This window comes from Mus musculus, chromosome 4 (assembly GCF_000001635.26).
Source record: "Mus musculus strain C57BL/6J chromosome 4, GRCm38.p6 C57BL/6J".
Lineage (NCBI taxonomy): Eukaryota > Metazoa > Chordata > Mammalia > Rodentia > Muridae > Mus > Mus musculus.
This window is the reverse complement of record NC_000070.6, coordinates 47228626-47246729: the sequence shown is the minus strand read 5'-3', so window position 1 is coordinate 47246729 and position 18104 is coordinate 47228626. Positions and strand designations below refer to the sequence as shown.

The 18104-nt window shown below is 48.9% G+C and overlaps 1 protein-coding gene and 1 long non-coding RNA gene across 8 annotated transcripts in view; one reads left to right on the top strand and one right to left on the bottom strand.

Moving 5' to 3' along the window:
* Positions 1-18104, bottom strand: part of Col15a1 (collagen, type XV, alpha 1) — a 105513-nt gene that overhangs the window by 66438 nt on the left and 20971 nt on the right. For 2 of the 3 annotated variants that reach the window (XR_001784085.2, NM_009928.3), the window contains exon 3: positions 832-1379. Coding sequence is in view for 2 of the 3 variants with exons in the window: in NM_009928.3 (NP_034058.2) it covers positions 832-1379 (548 nt within the window). In the remaining variant the exon portion in view is untranslated. Of the gene's footprint in view, positions 1-831; positions 1380-4234; positions 4263-18104 lie in introns of those variants that run through there. The other variant, XM_006537601.2, reaches the window with a different exon arrangement.
* Gm32317 lies at positions 1376-17350 on the top strand. 5 transcript variants are annotated; one of them, XR_881237.2, is made up of 4 exons: positions 1376-2360; positions 3123-3350; positions 5611-5739; positions 15415-17350. It is a non-coding gene; the product is annotated as a predicted gene, 32317 (long non-coding RNA). The 5 variants fall into 5 exon arrangements; XR_881236.2 differs by adding an exon at positions 7228-7321 and having other exon boundaries at positions 1376-3350; XR_881235.2 differs by adding an exon at positions 4689-4776 and having other exon boundaries at positions 1376-3350.

Genomic DNA, 18104 nt, shown 5'->3' with positions numbered 1-18104 from the left:
CACTAAGTGGACCACATTGGCCTTGAACTCACGGAGATCTGCCTGATTCTGGATTGCTAAGATTTTGAGGTGGGATCTCTCAGTCTGTAGGCTAACCTGGCACTCACCCTGTAGCTCAGGCTGGCTTAGAACTCATGACTCTCAGAAACGTGAGTGCTGAAATTGCAGGTCTGAGCCAGGCCTCTTGCCTTCCCTAGTATATCTGAGTCACCCGAGGGCCTCTGATAATGGATATTTTCTCCAGAATGCACCTTGGTAAGTCAAGTCAGTCTTCGGTTTGTTAGTTTTAGGACATACTGTTTAAAAGAGGACAGAGAAGTGATTCCTCAATGCGATTGTTCAGATTTGTCCAGCATTACAGAAACAAACACAACTACCATCCACATGTGGAAATTAAGTCACTTGAGACTAGCAGGCTTGACTCTTTCAGTCATGGCTTTCAGTGAATAAAGCAGTTCGGACTATTTTCCCAGACAGGCCTATAATTTACTAGGTAGCCCAGGCCAGCCTCGAATTTGTGATCCTCCTGCTTCACTCTCCTGAGTGCTGAGATTACAGGATGGGCCAAAAAGCGCAGCCTCCGGATAGGGGCTTTTGTGTCCACATTCAGCCAGCACAACAGACCCGGGCATACACTACTGCCTAACACTGCAGCCCTAGTTTATTGCAGAGTACTGGGATCACTGGCTTCCAGGCCTAGAGTCCTTCCCACATGGTGTGCGTGCCTTTTGAGAGCATGAGAGTAAAATAATAATGATCATTGCTCCTCCTTAGTGTGTGGGAGTTCGTGTCCAAACTTCCCTGGTCTGTGGGGAGTGGACTGAAACTCACCGTAAATCTCTCCAGCCCCATAGCTCCAGCATTGCCCACAAAGATCCCGGCACTGGGCTCAAAGGTCAAAGGCCAGGACGATCGCTGGAAACGGACTTGGCTCTGTTCCTCACAGTCCATGAAAAGAGCAACTTCTTCGCCCTGGACGGTCACAGCAAAACGATTCCACCTGTTGGTCATCACGGGCACGGAGAAAACCGCAGCTTCACGGGACACGTGGGAGCCTGGTTCCGTGTAGTAGAGGATAACCCGCTGGCGCCCATCCTCCACACTTGAAAGCCGCAGGCCCAGGTAGATGACTTTCTGGAAAGCATCGGTAATAGCGAAGAGCACGCCCCCTTGGGCGCTATTGGGCTTCACCGCCACACCAATGGCGAAATCCCTGAAGAAGGTCGGTGGGATGAGGGTCCTGGCTGGGCGGCCAACGTTGGCACCAGGCCCAAAGCTGTAAGCCGGGAAACCGCCATAGCCGGTGGTAAAGGACACAGACGAGGGTAATGGGACACCAATGAGCACTGTGAGGTCCAGGTGAACCTGAGAGGCTGACCCTGCAGGGAGGGAGAGAGGGAGAGAGGCTGTGAGTCCACTATGCTGGAACAAGGAGGTGGGCGCCATGGGAATCCACTCAAAGGAGACTTTCTGAATGGCAGTTTCTCAAACTTTTGAAGCAAGCCCCAGTGCTGTTGTGTGGTGTACACTGGGCACAAAAACACATGGCTGTAACTCAGAAACACCATTTTAGAAAGCACTGCGTGGTGACTGTGAAAGCTCACCGGGCCTTCCACTGCTTTCTCCTCCCCTTTAATTGTTGTTTTTCTCTTCTAAAAATTAAAACCATGCTGGGAAGGCTCATTAATTGATCGTACTGCCCACTAATGCGAGGTGATCTACAGTTTGGAAAAACACAAATCGTTTCTAGAGTATGTTTCCAGAAATCTCCAAGTTAATGGAGATTACTTAACCAAGTGGAATCGGGCTGGATTGCTTTGTTTTACAAACAATACAAACAATGAGGTCTTCTGTTTAAGTGCCTCAGAGCATAGGGGTAAAGCAGGCACAAAGTGGGGGGGGGTGTTCCCTGGAGTCCAGCACAATTGAGCTTTGCTTCATAGTGGTAAACACTCATCATCATCATCATCGTCATCACCATCATCATCAGGCACAGCAGCAGCAGCAGCAGCAGCAGCATCTGCATCCCAGCTCTCTCTCTGTACCAGGCACTGCTCACGTAATTAAACCTACTTCATCCTCACTGGAGCTCCACAAGGTTAGGTACTGTTATTTCCGTTTACTCCTGAGAAAACCACGGCTGCTAGAAGCTAGCAAATTTGCAAGCAAGATTCAACATGCAAAATTCAAAACGAGATCTCCCCTGACTCGAGTCTGTGCTCTTCACGAGCAAGCTTGGCGGGGTTGACAGACCACTGCTGTCCATGAACAAAAGCTACAAGCTGCTCCAGTGACCGACACACTTCCCTGAGCTGCCTCGGAAGTGACAGAACTGAGCGAGAGAGGAATGCAGGACTCAGGTAGAGTGGACACACCCAGTGCCACTGAGCCAGAGGGCATGGCTTCAGGGCCAGAGTCAGATCCTAGAACAATGAGCCTCAGAATGGAGCAGTGGCAGACAGATAGAAGGGCGGATATCCTAGTGGCCAGCTGGACTATAGCTAACAGTCAGAGGCCCCTAGTCCATGGCTAGGATTCTCTCTCTATCTCATGAGGAAGCCAAAGGAAAACCCACATGAATGATCAAGACTGTCTTCCCTAGTTAGCGTCAACTGTCAACTTGACACAGCCCAGAATTATCTGAGGGAGTCTCAATTGAAGCATTCTCTATAACTGCACTCTGGGGGAACAGTTTCTTGATGGCCAATTTGTGTAGAGGGCAGCAATTCACTGTGGGGTTTGTCAACTCAAGGCAGGGGGTCCTAGACTATGTAAGAAAGCTAGCTGAGCGGAGGTTAGGGAGCATTTAGCAGTGTTCCTCTGTGGTTTCTGCTTCAAGCTCCTGCCTTGAGTTTCTGTTCCAACTTCCGTCAGTGCTAAATAGTGTTTTGGAAGAGTAAGGTGAAATAAACCCTGTCCCCCTCAAGTTGCTTTTTGTCACAACAGGAGAGTAAAGTAGAGTACCATCCATGTAGCCTCCAGTCAAAAACAGTAGACACAACAATCCTTTCTGTTACATCTACACAATAGTCAAGACTTCCCTGGACTGGATCCTTGAACTCCTTGTGCAGAGCGGTCACTGCTGTTTTTTCATCTTTTGTATTCCTTCGTCCTTGCATCAGCCCTGGAAATCAACTGCTCCTAACCCATTTTATGGATGAAGAACTGAGGCTTAGGGCGTGAAATCCTGGCCTGAGGATACACAGTCAGTGACGGGGAGATCTGTGAACCACAGCTAGCCTGACTTCCAGTTGACTTGATATCGGAGTTTGATGAGAAGGGGGGTTGCCACAAGAGTCCTGGATGAAACTAAGCTGAAGGCAGATCCCGAACACCAACAGGACCCCGAGGTAAGGGCCACAGTCACATAGTCAGCAGCTAGACATGTGTGCCTGACAGTATGTGCGCCTCTGTGTGTGTCTGTGTGTATTTGTATCTGTGTGTATATGTCTACGTATGTGTGTGCGTATGTCTCTGTGTGTGTGTGCGTGTGTGTGGTTAAGCCATAACATATTTTGGTTATATAGAAGAATATAAAGAGTAATATGGAGACTCATCCAAAGGTCAGAATGACAAATGCTATGTATATTTAATCACAGTGGGGGACACACGAGCTGAGGAGTTGGCTCAGTCAGTAGTGTTTACCATGAAAATCTGAGGACCTGAACTTGGATCTCAGCCTCCACATAAAAACATGGCTGTAATGGTGCTCCCAGTGCAAGGCAAGCAGAGGCAAGAGAGTGCTTAGAGCTTGCCACCAGCTGGCCAGCCGGTCCAGACAGACTGAATCTGTGAGCTCCAGATTCAGTGAGAGAAGAAGGAAGCCACTCAACCTTGACTTCTGGCCTCTGAGTCTCTCTCTCTCTCTCTCTCTCTCCCCTTTCCCCCCTTTCCCCCCTCTGTCTCTGTCTCTTTCTCTGTCTCTGTCTCTGTCTCTCTGTCTCTCTCTGTCTCTCTCTCTGTCTCTGTCTCTCTCTCTCTCCCCTTTCCCCCCTTTCCCCCCTCTGTCTCTGTCTCTTTCTCTGTCTCTGTCTCTGTCTCTCTGTCTCTCTCTCTGTCTCTCTCTCTGTCTCTGTCTCTCTCTCTCTCTCTCTCCCCTTTCCCCCCTTTCCCCCCTCTGTCTCTGTCTCTGTCTCTGTCTCTGTCTCTGTCTCTGTCTCTGTCTGTCTCTCTCTCTCTCTCTCTCTCTCTCTCTCTCACACACACACACACACACACATACACAGACACTTACCGCATATGTCCATGTGTTCATATACACAAGTGAACTTTTAAAAAGAAAAACACATGTCATCACGCAGGATAGCTGAGGTGATGAAACGACACAGTGTGAGATGCTGGCACAGGGCTGGAGAGCAGTAAGTGGTGGTGACCCTTCACCTCTGCCCTTCCCATCACTGTCATGGACTTTCAGGTTTGGAAAGGATACAAGCTCCACCTAAGCTGTGTTGCTAACTCCTCCTTTTCTGGCATGGGAACCACTAGCTAAAAGTAGCCATTGAACACTTGGATCGCAGGTCTTCCCTTTGAAACATGCTGTGCTAAAGGCAAACTGGATATCAAAGACTCAATTTGGGGGGAAAAAACAGTGTAACATAGCTAATTAACGATTCTCATATTGGTTATGATTTCAAATGATAATTTGGAAGTTTGAGGGTTAAATGTTATTTCATTTCAAATTTTTTTAGCTGAGTCTGGTGATGCAGGCCTATAATTCCAGTTACACAGGAGACTGAGGTGGAAGATGGCAAGTTTGATGTCTGCTGTGGATATGTTGTGAGTTCAAACCCATCCTGGGTAATAAGGCCAGGTTTCAAAACTAAACAGAAGAAAGGATTGGGTGGCTATGCCTGGTGACCCACACCTTTAGTGCCAGAACTCAGAAGGCAGAGGCAGATGTATCTCTGAGTTTGAGGCTAGCCTGGTCTACAGAGAAAGTTCCAGGATAGCCAGGGCTACACAGAGACACCCTGTCTCAAAAAACCAAAGGAGAGGCAAGAGAGAGAGAAGAAAGGAGAAGGGATTAAAACTCCCTGGATCCACACTTGTCCAACAGGCACAAGGCCCTCAAGATCTGCTCTCCATTCTAGTCCCAGTGTGAAAAATTAGAAACTAAAGGATAGCAGGCAGAAACAGCACGTGCCCTGCACTCCTCTTAAGAGCCACCGACAGCTTTGCTGACCCTCTCCAGTCCACTTCCTCAGCCCAGGCCCTGGGGACTCCATGTCACCATTCCCTCCCGTGCCTCTGTTTGCATTTACTATGCAAGCCTTGTCTTTAACAGAGTGCAGGGCCACCACAGATGACTCCAACCCTCACACAAACACTGGCAGGCTGCCTTCGTCCGTCCCTGCTTCTTTTTCCTCTCTCCCCCCAACATCATCATTTTCTGATTAATCCTTGTTGAAGCTGGGCCCCCCTCCTACCACAGGTGCATGAGCTGCAATGGACAAGGTCGCTTTTCTGGTGATGGAAAGGGAGGCTTATGTGACTTTCCAGACCAATTTGCTACAGATTCCTTCATCCTCGCCTCCTCTGCTTATGGGTACAGGCCATCCCACTGTACAGATGACAGGGATTTGTGGGTGACAAGGGTCTGTTTACTTACAGTTTCATTGGCTGCTGCTCAAGTGCCCTTTGGAGATTCTGTTCCACTGACCACACCCACGGGTGGCCTCGGATGCCCAGGCTGAGAGGAGGCAGAGACTCACTTGCAAGAGGTCCATTTTAATTACAGCGGTATGTTCAAGTTTTTGAAATGTTTATTTTGATTATTATTCTAATTATGTGTGTGGATGTGGATGCATAAGGCCAGAGGTGTCACAGCACCCTGGAGCTGGAGTTACAGGTCATGTGAGCTGCCTGAGGTGGGAACTGAGAATCTAATTCCGGTCTTCTGGAAGAGCACTATATGGCCTTCTCAACCTCTGAGCCGTCTCTCCAGCTTCACTATGTTTAATTTTTAACATTGGTTCCAAGGAAGTATTCACTGTATTGTTGTTGCTATTATTATTGTTATTGTAAAGAGGGTCTCACTAGGTATCCCTGGCTGGCCCAGTGATTCACTCTAGACCAGGCTATCCCCAAAGTTTTCAGAGATCTGCCTGCCTCTGCTCCCCAGTGACAGGATTAATAATGTGGTCACGGTGACCACAAGGATTCGTTAGGACACACTTCACTGGAGACACTTCACAACTTTTATGAAGACGACCACCCTCTTTACCTAAAGAGAAAATTGGGTCACATAGAGTCCTTGCTTAGAAATCTTCTATGGCCATCTGTGGTCTCCAGGGTCAGGCAGCCACCCAGGGACTTGAGAGGCCTTTTCTGTCTGTGCCCAGCCATTCTCCCCTGCCCTCCTAAGATAATCTACAACGGCCCCTGAGTGCCCCTCTGTTGTTACAGACCTACATCTACCCCAATGCTTTCCCTATGACACTCACCCCATCCACCCAATCACCTTTCAGAATAACTCCTCCTTCTCCCCCTGTTCCTCTTCCTCCTCGAGACTCAGTCCAGGACTCCTCCCCTGCAACCATTTCCCCTTCACTGCCCATAAGCTCTTCTTGGTGGAGCTGCACTGCAAGCCTCCTGCATCCACACTGGGGTCTTCTATCACAGCCCCTTCCTCATGTCACCATTGACTGTTTGTTTCTACTCCCAGTGAATAATGAGGACAAGGATTTTACCGTTCATGGTTCCCAGGACCTAGGCCAGTGAGGATGAGTGTAAAAATGGACAAAGTAAGGAGTCAACAGAAGGCTGGCTGGCTGGATGGATGGATGGAAGGGAGGATGGAAACTTCCGACCTCCACATTTTACAGAGCACAAAGCCAAGGTTAATAGAGGGAAAGTGTCCAACAGTCATGAACCCAGACTTAATTCTCAACTGAATACTATCCTCTCCAGTTTATAGCCTGCTTTAAAACAGCACGACAAGACATCCATTTGAAGTAATTTTAGTTTGAGGCTCAAGCCCCACAAGGCATAGGTTAAAAGAACAATAAATCTGGTTAAATGTAACTAGACAAAGCAAAGGCTCACAATAGTGATTTCATAATTTAAAGACATAAATCTGGTTAAATTTGCCTACAAAGAAATAAAGATCTGAGGACCAAAACATTTTTTAAAAATCATAATAATATTAAACCTCACAATGTCAGCTTAAAAACCAAGAGCCAACAGAAAAAGCAGAAACCAGACGTCACAATGCCACTCCTTTAACAGGCAAAGCAGATGGGCAATGCCATAAGTCAGCAGATCGATGGGTGAAGACTAGGAAGTTCTATAGACAGCAGGAAAAAACGAAGGCGGCTCAGATGTAAGTATATGGAAAATGTTTGACCTCACAATGAAAGAAGAGCAGAGCTGCAAGGCCAATCCATTTTCCTTATCAGATTGGCAGCGATCAGAATGTTGGCTAATCGAAAATGCTGGCAAGAGGCTGAGGCAGCATGGGCCCATCTCCTGCTCTGCTAGTGAAATCCTAAATTGTGTCACATCCATGGGATGCAATCTGACACCTTCCAAAAGTACCAATGCATATGTATTCTTTGACCCAGTGTGAATGATAAAATATATTCACTCAAGGGAATTGGATGTAGCCTCCCGAATGCTGTGAGTCCTTAGGTAATGATCTGAGCAGTAGCCAGGATACAGTCAGTAAAAAGAAAAGAATAATTATCAGCAGGAAGCAGCATGTAGCAAATACATAAGCATGCAAAGGACGCTGAAGGCCATAGTCATGCTCTACATACGGCTCTTAGCCTCAATGAGCTACATGTGTAAGGTAGCCCAAGAGATGGTGCTGTCTAGAGGCTTCAAAGCTCTTAATTCAAGTATATCTGTCAAGTTCCCACATGCATAATCAATTTATATAGTAGAATATATTAGGATCTCTCCAGAAGGATTTCCAAGAAACTGGGGCTAGAAATCATGTCCAGATAGGAAGTAGAGAATGGAGGATAGATGACTCGCCTCTTCACTGGGTACCTTTACATTATACCAGTCACCTGGTGTGAAAAATAAAGATATTTATATATTCTTAAATCCTTGAATCTGTTTTTAGAAATTTAAGGGCTTGTGCCAGACATAGGGCATGTATCTTTAATCTCAGCATTCAGGAGACAGAGGCAGGTGGATTTCTATGAGTCTTGAGGCCAGTCTGGTCTACATAATGGGTTCCAGGATAGTCAGGATTACGTAGAGAGACCCTATCTTAAAGAGAGAGAAAGGAAGGAAATTTAACAACATGCTTTTTCATTGGGGTGAAGCCATCTTTGTAAGAAAGAAATGAAGAAGGAAGAAAGACCTACTCAGGTTTCCCCGCTCCCTGTCACAGCTCTAGATAAAACACCAAGCCCCAAGTATGTGACCCCTTCTTTGTCTTGTCCCCTCATCCCCTCCCCTCTCTTTTACTGGTAGGAGGGGAAGCTCTCTGGTGGGACCCTTCAGCGTCTGCAGAAGTTGTGGGTCCATTAGGGTAAGTGGGCTGGCTCACATCCAGGGCTCTATTTCTGCATAGAGTTCAGGGATCAGATAAGGGCTCACCTAGGCTTGCACATGGCCATCTCATGAATTCCTATTTCCAGGGATCTGTTTAAAGTGTTTTTCCATAATCCTATCAATCAACCTCCTTGCTTTATGGGCCAGGGAACTGATGGAGAGGAGGAAGAGACATGGTCATGAGGCATAGCAGCAGAATCTGGGGTTACCCAGACCCCAAATCATAAATCCCCCAAGATCCCTGGCTACCCAGCCTTTCTAGACACTGGCCCATAGTATGCCGGCTGGCAAAGGGGAGATGAAGAGGAAGCAGGCTGCAGTGGAGGACTCCTTTAACTTTGGTCAGAGCTGGGTTCCCCTCTAGCCTCTACCCTCTACCAAACATGCAGCCTTTGAGTAGATGACCAGGTTGACATGGGGCCTTCCTGCCCACTTCCCTTACGGAGATCCTATGGGATGGCGACATGGTGTCCAAGTTATCAGCAAGCTGTGCAGCTTGCAAGGCATAAACTTAGCAAAAGCTGTAGTCTGCAGACTCTCTCCACACACCCTCTCTGCTCCCACCTTCATCCGAAGATCCCAGACTAGCAAGAGAGGACAAGTGTGCAGAAGCTGGGCCACAGGCTCCGTTTCCATCGACTCAGAAAGAGAGCCACAGAGTCTGTTACAAGCCTTAGTCCTCAGCCTTGCTCTCAGCAGCCCCGCCTTCCTCCACAGGCATGGTCCCACGGCGGGCGCGGTATGGCGGGGAACGACCCCTGGCCTGGAGTGACCCACACTCAGGGCTGGGCCTGTGCCTGCTGGCTCATTTATCCCTGGCTTCCAGCGGAAAGGCCACCTGCTCAGGCAGCCACGAGGGGCGGGAAGGAGGAGCCTGGGAGCCAAGAGAAACAGGCTCGGCAATTTGGTCCATGACTTGTCCTGGGATGGCTTTGTGCTGGGGGCAAGGGAGAGAAGGAGGTCACAGCTGGTGGGAAGAAATCTCTCCATCTCGGAGCGACAAAGCCTGGAAGGCTGGGAACTCTGCTGGTGGGGGCTGCTAATGGGACTCTCTGGCCTGGGGTCATTGAAATGGCTCACACTTCTCCACAGATTTTAACATTTATCATAGGGCAATTTGAACAAAACTGTGTGTCTAGAACATTCAGCATACACTTCTCTCATTATTATAATTACCTTGTTATTTTTCCATGTAGTCCTTAAATTGGAGGTCAAACTGGCATGAATGGATCCCATCCTTGTCCGTGCGTGTGTGTGTGTGTGTGTGTGTGTGTGTGTGTGTGTGTGTGTGTGTACATTTGAATGAATGCATATGCAGAAGCTAGGGGCCAACCTTTCACTCCTCAGGAGCCACTGAGACTGGGTTTCCCCCTGGCCTGGGGCTCTCTGATTTGGCTAAGATGGGATTGCTGGCTAAACCAACATCCAGGCTCTGAGTCTGAAGTTCTAATGAGCATAGGTAGGGCCAGCCTCCAGCCTCCAGCCTCACCCTACAACCACCTGCGTGCTCATCCATCAACTAGATGTGCAAGCTCCTTCCATCCCAGGGAGCCTCTTCAGAAGCCACACAGCCTCAGGGCAAGCAGTGAACCCCCAGGCAGAAGAGGTGGGGCTCAAGTTCACTCAAGTTCTCAGCTGTGCTGCTCATGAGCTAACCCCTCCCTGTCTCAGAACCCCAATTTGCACCGGATTAAACAAGATGAGCTGTCTGTGTATAGCTGCTGACCCTCAAACACCTCATGGGCTTGACTTTAACTTCAGTCTTGCTCCTTTATTTCTTTAATGCATAGGAGTTTCATGGGGGATGTGGGGGGTTGGGCATTGCTCAAATAAAATCTGTCCCCATGCTGTGCCTCGTATAGTGCTGAAGATGTGGAGGGAGCTGAACCCAGACCAGAAGCTCATTATCTAGGAACGGTTAGCGGTTATCTGTTCATGCTATTTGCGAGCTCCAACGCTTTCAACCAACGCTTTTCAACCAACGCTTTCAATAGCTCCCTGGTTCCTTCAACACAGAGTCAAAATTCCATTCTGGGCACATCTGGGGTCAGGGGTAGAGCCTAGCATTTATGAGTTTCTGGATCTATCTTCAGTGGAGTGTGAGGGACACAGAAATTATCATCTTCTTACCCTCCCCTCTTTCCTTCCCTCCTTCTTCTCTTCTTTCTTCTGTTCTCATGCTGTTTTCTAAGTCACTATTATTTTTTAAAGTTTTTTATATGCATGAGTGTTTTGCCTGCATTTATGTCCCTGCACCATGAACATGCAATCTCTGCGGAGGTCAGAAGAGAATGTCTGATCCCCTGGAACTGGAACAAGAAATGGCTACAAGGCACTGTGTGGCTGCAGGGAGGTGAGCCCAGGTGCTCTGCCAGAGAGTGGGTGCTCTTAAGCACAGAGCTATCTATCTCTCCAGAACCCTAATACTATCTTTTGCATCTTCTCACCAGTATTTCCAGGCTCGGTCAATTGTACCCCAACACAAGGAATTCCACTTTCATCCTACAGGCATCCCTCCCTGTACAATCACAGGGTTTGGCAGAGCTGGTAGTCTGCAACGTGGCCTGAGGAAAGGAAGACAGACAGAAACAGCCTGGGCCTCTTGCCCTTGGAAAGTTCGGTGCAGAATCCTCAGTGATTTCAGGGTGGCCCCTCCCTAGGGCATAGGGAGAAATCATCAGAAGGCTTTAGAGAACACTGCAGAGGAAAATCTGAGCAGTCCCCACAGGGTGCCACTCTCTTCCCAAGGGTCCGGATGCCAGTTTCCATGGAAACCAGGAAAGAATCCTAACAGTGAAGAAACAAACTGGACTGGTAGGTTCAGCATTTGGAGGAGGCAAGAAACAAGATCCCTCCTCTGTGCCACAGACCCCTGGACACCTATATCTCCTTTTGCACTCCAGCCTCAGTTTCCCTTTCTGTGCACTGGGTTGGATCAGCCTTTCCATCTGTGGGGTCTCCTGTCTGGCCTTTGGAGCCTGATGTCCCTAGGGAACCGTATCTGGCTTTGCAAAGCTCTATCCCACAGATGACCATCTGGGACCTGAGCCCAGGGCTCTTGCTTGTCAGCATTTGAAGCCTCAAGAGACTTAGTTGCTTTCCTCTGGCACCAGGTCAAGGCTGGGATATGGAGAAGTCCCAAGAGCCTTGCTGCACAGCCAGGAACGCTCCACCACTGGGCTCGGCAGCGGCCCCTAGCGGCCACGCGGGGACCCGCGTCTTCTCAGAACTTACAGACCGGGGTCCGAGGAATACTGAGTGCTCTTGGCTTGGAGGAACCATGAGGAACCCAGATCCCAACCACAGAGATCTGAAAGCGGCCCCGGAAGCAGAGGCCCCGGAAGCAGAGGCCCCGGAAGCAGAGGCATGACATTATGCAGTACTCTGTGACCACGCTGAGCCTAGAACCCAGAGGAAGAGCTCTCATCCTGTTTTCCAACGTGGATTGCCTGGGGAGGCAAAGATATTCTTCTCTGTTTGGCAGAGCTTCCCATTCATGCCTAGAAAGCTGACAGAACACTTAGCTGCTCTTCATCTATGGTGTGTGTAGTCCCTCTGGTCAAGGACGCTCCATGGTGGTTGTAGCCTGGGCTACAGCCAGCAAGCAATCAAGGGGCCGTTCAGGGTAAGGTGGGAGTGACTGTCTTTAGAACCCTATCATGGCTCCTCCAGTCCAGAATTCCCTGTGTTTACCTCAACTATCGCTCTAAGGCTGAAGGAGGACCCCTATATCACCCTTGTCACTTCCCAGTTATCTTACTGGGAACAGCAATGCCCATCCTTCTTAGGATTATTAATATAGTTTGTTGTCAGTTCTGAATTTTGATTCTCCATTCTTCACAGATGCTAGGGAAAATCTGCATTGCTGGGCCTACCCTTAGCCTTTTTTACTTTTTATCTCAAGACATGGTTTCACTAAATTGCCCAAGCTGGCCTCAGCCTCCCCATAGCTGAAACCACATACAGGCCTCTGGTAACAGGTCCATCTAAGATTTTTTTTTCCTTGAACATTTATGCAGAAAACTGGCCCCAAGGACTAAGGCACACCCCACACCCGTCGTTTCTCTGGCTCTCACTGTCTGGAAAGAAAAGGCATGAGGAGTTTAACCAGCTGCAGACTTCTGAAAAAGAAATCTCTCTTTCTGTGGACAATATCCCCCAGTCCACACCCATCAAAGGCCACCTGCTTTCTTCTTGCTCACCTCCACTGCTGGAGAGCTCACTCCTAGTCAACAGCCCTAAGAAAATAATAAGTCTTCAAGGGTTTTGCTCAGGCTGAGCTAAGCCTATCCTCCCTGTGGCTGCCCCACCCTGCCAGCTGGCAGAGCTCTGGCCCCTGGGTAGACAAAAATGTCAACTTCCATACGGTGGTCTCTCAGATGTCACAAGGGTACTAGAAATGGCACTAGCCTTTAAGACAGCCTCCAATCACCAACTCCACACATGGCTTCAGAAGTCTCTTTGCTTCTTCCAAGTCTCTGGCTCAATATCTGCGAACTAGAGTCTGGCCTAAATGTTTTCCCAAGGCCCCTGCCAGGTCGGAGTGCCTCCAATCCCTCATCCTCCTCGTCTGCCTCCCAGTTTTTCTAACCACCCTAGGCAGCGATTCCTTCAGGCCTGGAAGAAATGACTCCTGCAGGGGCCAGGAGAACAGTTCTCCCACAGACTTCCTGGCCTCGCTAGAACTGGGAAGCAGCGGCGCCCTCGATAATGTCATCACACTCTGCCTGTAAAGAAAGCCAGCCCCACCCTGGAAGGAAACTGCAAGGACCCTCCAGCCTCAAGAGACCCTGGGACTACCTGACTCCCTACGTGAGGGACATGAACACAGCACGGTGCAAGAGGTTCTTAGACAAACCTACCTCCCAAAGCACTTCTTAGAAGAATGTTTTCCTGCCAGGGAAAAGTCCTGGGCCCACTTAGAAAGGAGACCTGGCCGGGCGGTGATCAAAGACCCCATTTTTCTGAATTACAGAAGAGCATTTTTCTCCAAGTAAACTGAGAACGCCTCTTCCTTTTTCCGGTTTTCATATATAGCAAAAGAATTTTCCTTCTCAATGAAGTTACTGTGTGAGCACTCCCTCAAGCAAGTCTTTCTCTCTCTCTCTCTCTCTCTCTCTCTCTCTCTCTCTCTCTGTCTCTCTCCTTTTCTCTCCTTCCCTCTCTCCTCTGCTCTAGACCCTCCATCTTCCCTCCCCCTTTCTATTCTAGAGAGGTTGGTTAGTAAGGGTCTAGGATCTGGGGTTTAGGGCTACAGTTTATTTCTCTGGTCTTAAACTGGCAAGTAGACCTGCCCAGTGGTAACCTCTTCAGCCTCCCAGTCATCCCCCCACCTGTCCCTCTCAGACTCTCTCACTTCTCACGAGAGATTCCTAGAGAGCAAGGGAACAGCTCACTCAGTCCAGGATCAGACATGAGACAGGAAGAGGGCTCTGCCCGCCCGCCGCATCCCGCTGCCTCCACTGTTCTCATGGCGTTTCCCATGGAAGCACCTTCTATGCTCCAGCACCTCACTGTCCTTCCGTGGAGCCACCCTCTTCCTATGCACTTGCTGCATCTTTTCGTGGGCTTCCAGGTGGACCACTCTAGCTTACCTCTCAGTCCCCAGCAAAGCCTTAACAAAAGTGATCTGGGAATGAACTGAGTGACAGGAGTCAATACTATCCATGGCCTTTTGCTATGGGCTTGTGCTGTGCCCAGAACTCAACAGTTTGCCAGTCCAGCTCCTCCTCATGCTTGATTCTCTACCTAGTGGAAAGAACTGTCAGTCTCGCTTCACATCTGGCAACCAGGATATAAATGGCAGGGTGACAAGGGCTGATGGTTGTTCCCCTCCCGATTGGTCTCAAGGAAGTAGAATTCTCTAGGCTTTGGCCTGGGTGGGTGTGATGCCCTGTCGAAGGTAACAGCCACAGGCAAGAGCCAGTTTCAACATCAGCTAGATATACACTGGGTCCTGTGTCTGCCACTAACCACTCGGGTGGCTAAGGGCTAGCCACTTGGCCTCTCTGAGCTGAGGCCTTCCAGTGTGTATTGTGTGGACATGATGGACCCTGGCTGAGAATATGAGATCCGTCACTCAGTGAACATCAGGATAAACACGGGGCCTGGCATACATGGATCACTTGGGTTATAGTCAGAGGCCTAGATAAGTTGATTTCTTGTTGACCTCTGCCCCCCCCCAACTCAACATACCATGTCCCAGATTAGCCTCACAAGCATCTTACATCTCTGAGACAGGAAGGAAAGAATGTGATTGGATGAATAGAGCCAGAAAGAAATAATCTGCAGAAAGCAAGCTTGCAGAACACGGCCAAATTCCTCTTCTGGGACTCAGTTCACTTAGCATGTACATTTGTACACACACACACACACACACACACACACACACACACAGAGAGAGAGAGAGAGAGAGAGAGAGAGAGAGAGAGAGAGAGAGAGAGCAGCCTCCCCACAAGATATCTGTGCCCCATCGAGTGAGCCGAGGGCTCTGCAGTGTGAGTCTTTGATCCCTCTTTTCACCTGCCTTCCCACACCTGATTCGGAACCTGCGTGTGATGTCACCCCCAGAGGCTGTGGGACAAGTGGCAAGTGGACCAGAGATGCCAAGGGCACGAGGGAAAAGTTTGCAGTCAATTCTCTGAGTGCGAGGACTTTGCTTTCCACTTGGGGAACAAAGGCTCTTTGAGTGTGAGCAGGGCCTTGACTCCTGAAGATGACATCAGCTGTAATGAGTCACCATTCCACCCCACAGGCTCCTCTGGAGGGCTCAGCTTGGGGACTCCAGGGGGAAAATAGCTCAGAGGAGAAGGGCTCTGGACTTCTCCATTTCAGATTCCTGGCCTCCACAACTGCACGATGATAAATGATTGATGTTTTCGCTTACTTTTGTGGTGTTTGTTCTAACAGCTCTCTGGGTACCTCATAGATGTCCTGATGCGCACCAGCACCATTCCACAGGCAACGCTCACAAGAACCTAGCGAAGAGCTATTACAGTGAACCCTGCTCTTCAGACACAGAGATGGAGGCACGGAAGGATCCAGCCACCCAAGGAAGAGTCTGGACCTTTATGGCCTGGATTCAGACTCCATAGCCCATCTGCTTTCCTAGGACGCTCGAGGCTCTCCAAGTGTGTCACCTGGACTGGTAGCATCTGGGAACTTACTGAATCTCAGGATCTACACAAAACACCACCGATTTGGGGGTGGAGCCCTGAATGCCATGCATTTACCAATCCTGGAAGGGTCTATGGCTCACACTCAAATTTGAAGCTTGCTCTGTGGCTGAGGCTAGCATGGTGGCCTACATCTAGTCTTGGACAGGAGGCAGTGCAGGAGTCTTATGCATGGCCGGAAACCCAGAGTCAGAGTACAGGGGTAAGAATCCAGCGGCTTCTCCTAAGAGAGAGCTATAGAGGAAGTGCCCCAGAACTTTCTGGGAAAGCTGAACCTTCCCTGTAACTTAGGAACATAGCAGCTGAGTGGCTTCCCAGCCAGGTCGACTGTGTGAATCACCAGATTTTACAGATAGGAAGCAGTTTGTCCCAGGGCCAGGGGGAGGCTGCCACATGCTCTCCACTGATGAGAAGGAGGGTGACTGGCGCGAAGCTTATGTAGGGATGTCCCTGGAAGTAGGTGGGTAGAGAAGGAGCTTGGCAGATCCAGGCGCTGTTGGGCAAGGGTTATGTGGCCAGCCACGAGGAGTCTGTGTTGCTCTATGGAAGGACTGTGCAGTCTAGAAGCACCTGGTTCCACAGCTTCATCCCAATCTGTCTTGTCCCACATATAGTTAGAGATGGACAGACATCCAGGGGAAGCCACTCCAGCTTCAACAGGAAGTAGGCCTGCAGCTCCCTATTGGAACCCCTTCTGCTCATCCACAGATGTATCACGCTATATCTCAGGAGCAGCTCTCTCCCCCTGCCTGGTCTCCCAGAAGCCCCAGTTTTTCACTACTCTGTCACCATCTGTTCACTTGTCCTTGTCCCTCACTGACCTGCAGGTGCTGCAGGGGATAGCTGAAATCTCCTGTCTTTTCTCTAAAGCCTCCAGACTCCCCCTACAGCTTCTGGACACAGTCTTGCCTGAGACTTGGCAAAGGTCAAACAGTTGGTGGATGAATACATGAATGAATGAATGAATGAATGAATGAACAAATGAATAAACAAATAATGCATAAGTGAACCAACTTAGTGAATTCTGGACAAGAATAACTGTATGCCCACCTTAGCACTGTATATTTATTAATCATTGATCAGAAAGAACTAGTATAGGCACTGGGATCATTTTGGAAGAGGCAGAAGAATATGGGAGTTGGAGGATGTAGACAAGAGTTGTGAAATATTGCTTTGTGGCCATGGATAAGGAAATCAACCTCCATTATTGGTAGTTGCCTATACAAGACCCATATAGATCAAACCAGCCAAAATTCTGGTGTATGAGGAATGTGATCTCTAGGCCCAAACTCAAATTAAGGAGCCATTAGCAGAAGGTGTTTGGTGAGATTTTAGAGACATCACTGGTAGGTTTCCAAAAATATAGTGGATGGTTTTGCACCCATGCCTGTAGGAGAAGTACTAATTGAACCTGGTGTGTTATTTTAAAAAGTTATAAAAATGAGAGGAGGTATATTAGTGGGCATGAGGATGAGAAAGGGAGAATATTGGGAGTAGATATGATCACATTTCGTGAGTACATGTATTACATTCTAAAAACAAAATATCCATTAAAAACCTCAATCAATAAATCAATCAACAAAATTTAAAAAAAGAACTCTTATAAAAGCCAATCTTTGTTCACCAATACCAACATTTAGTTAACATGTACTTTTTAACCCCACCCTCATCTGACCCCTGCTGTCCAGACATAATACAGTAAAGGTCTGCAGTCCCACACTCTCACTTGACCCTTAAGCAGGAAGGCTTGGGAAATGTAGCCTTCTGCAAGATGGCTGCCCAGGGCTCTCATCCAGCTGGGCTGGGAGTGCCCCTGAGACACACTGGCTTCTCAGACTTCAGATGAAATTCCAGCCGCCTCCACCTTCCCTCTCCTTGGAACAATGTTCTGGGTGGGACTTGTGAATAACAGATGCTTCCCCTTCTCTGTGCCTCTGTTGGGGAGGGTGCTCATGGCCCATCGTGGTACTGGACAACTGGGCAAGATCAGATGAGACTGTCCAGCCCTACAGGCGCCAGGAGCAGAACTCTGAGATCCCTGGTCCTCTTGCATGGATAAAGCCCGAGCTCATGAAAGAGACAGGCATTGGGTGGGTGTGTCGTGGAGAGATGGGGTGAGTCTGAGAAAGTTTTGAGATTTTGAAGCTTTCTTGAGTGTAACCATCTGTAAGTGAAACATGTCCTAGGTCCCTTGAACCTCTGGGTATAGCATAGTTGCTACTAAGTAGTCAGCAAACATCTTCTGAGTGGCCATCCAGAGGCCTCAGACCCTTTGGAACAGAGCCACAAGAAAGATGGGAGCCCTGAGGAGGAGCCAAGAGCTGCACTCTCACCATTCACTTTATCCCGATCCTGCCCGTGTCTGCCCACAACAAGCAGCCCTCATGCAACCCTGCCAGGACTTGGCCTAGGCAAGCATCGAAG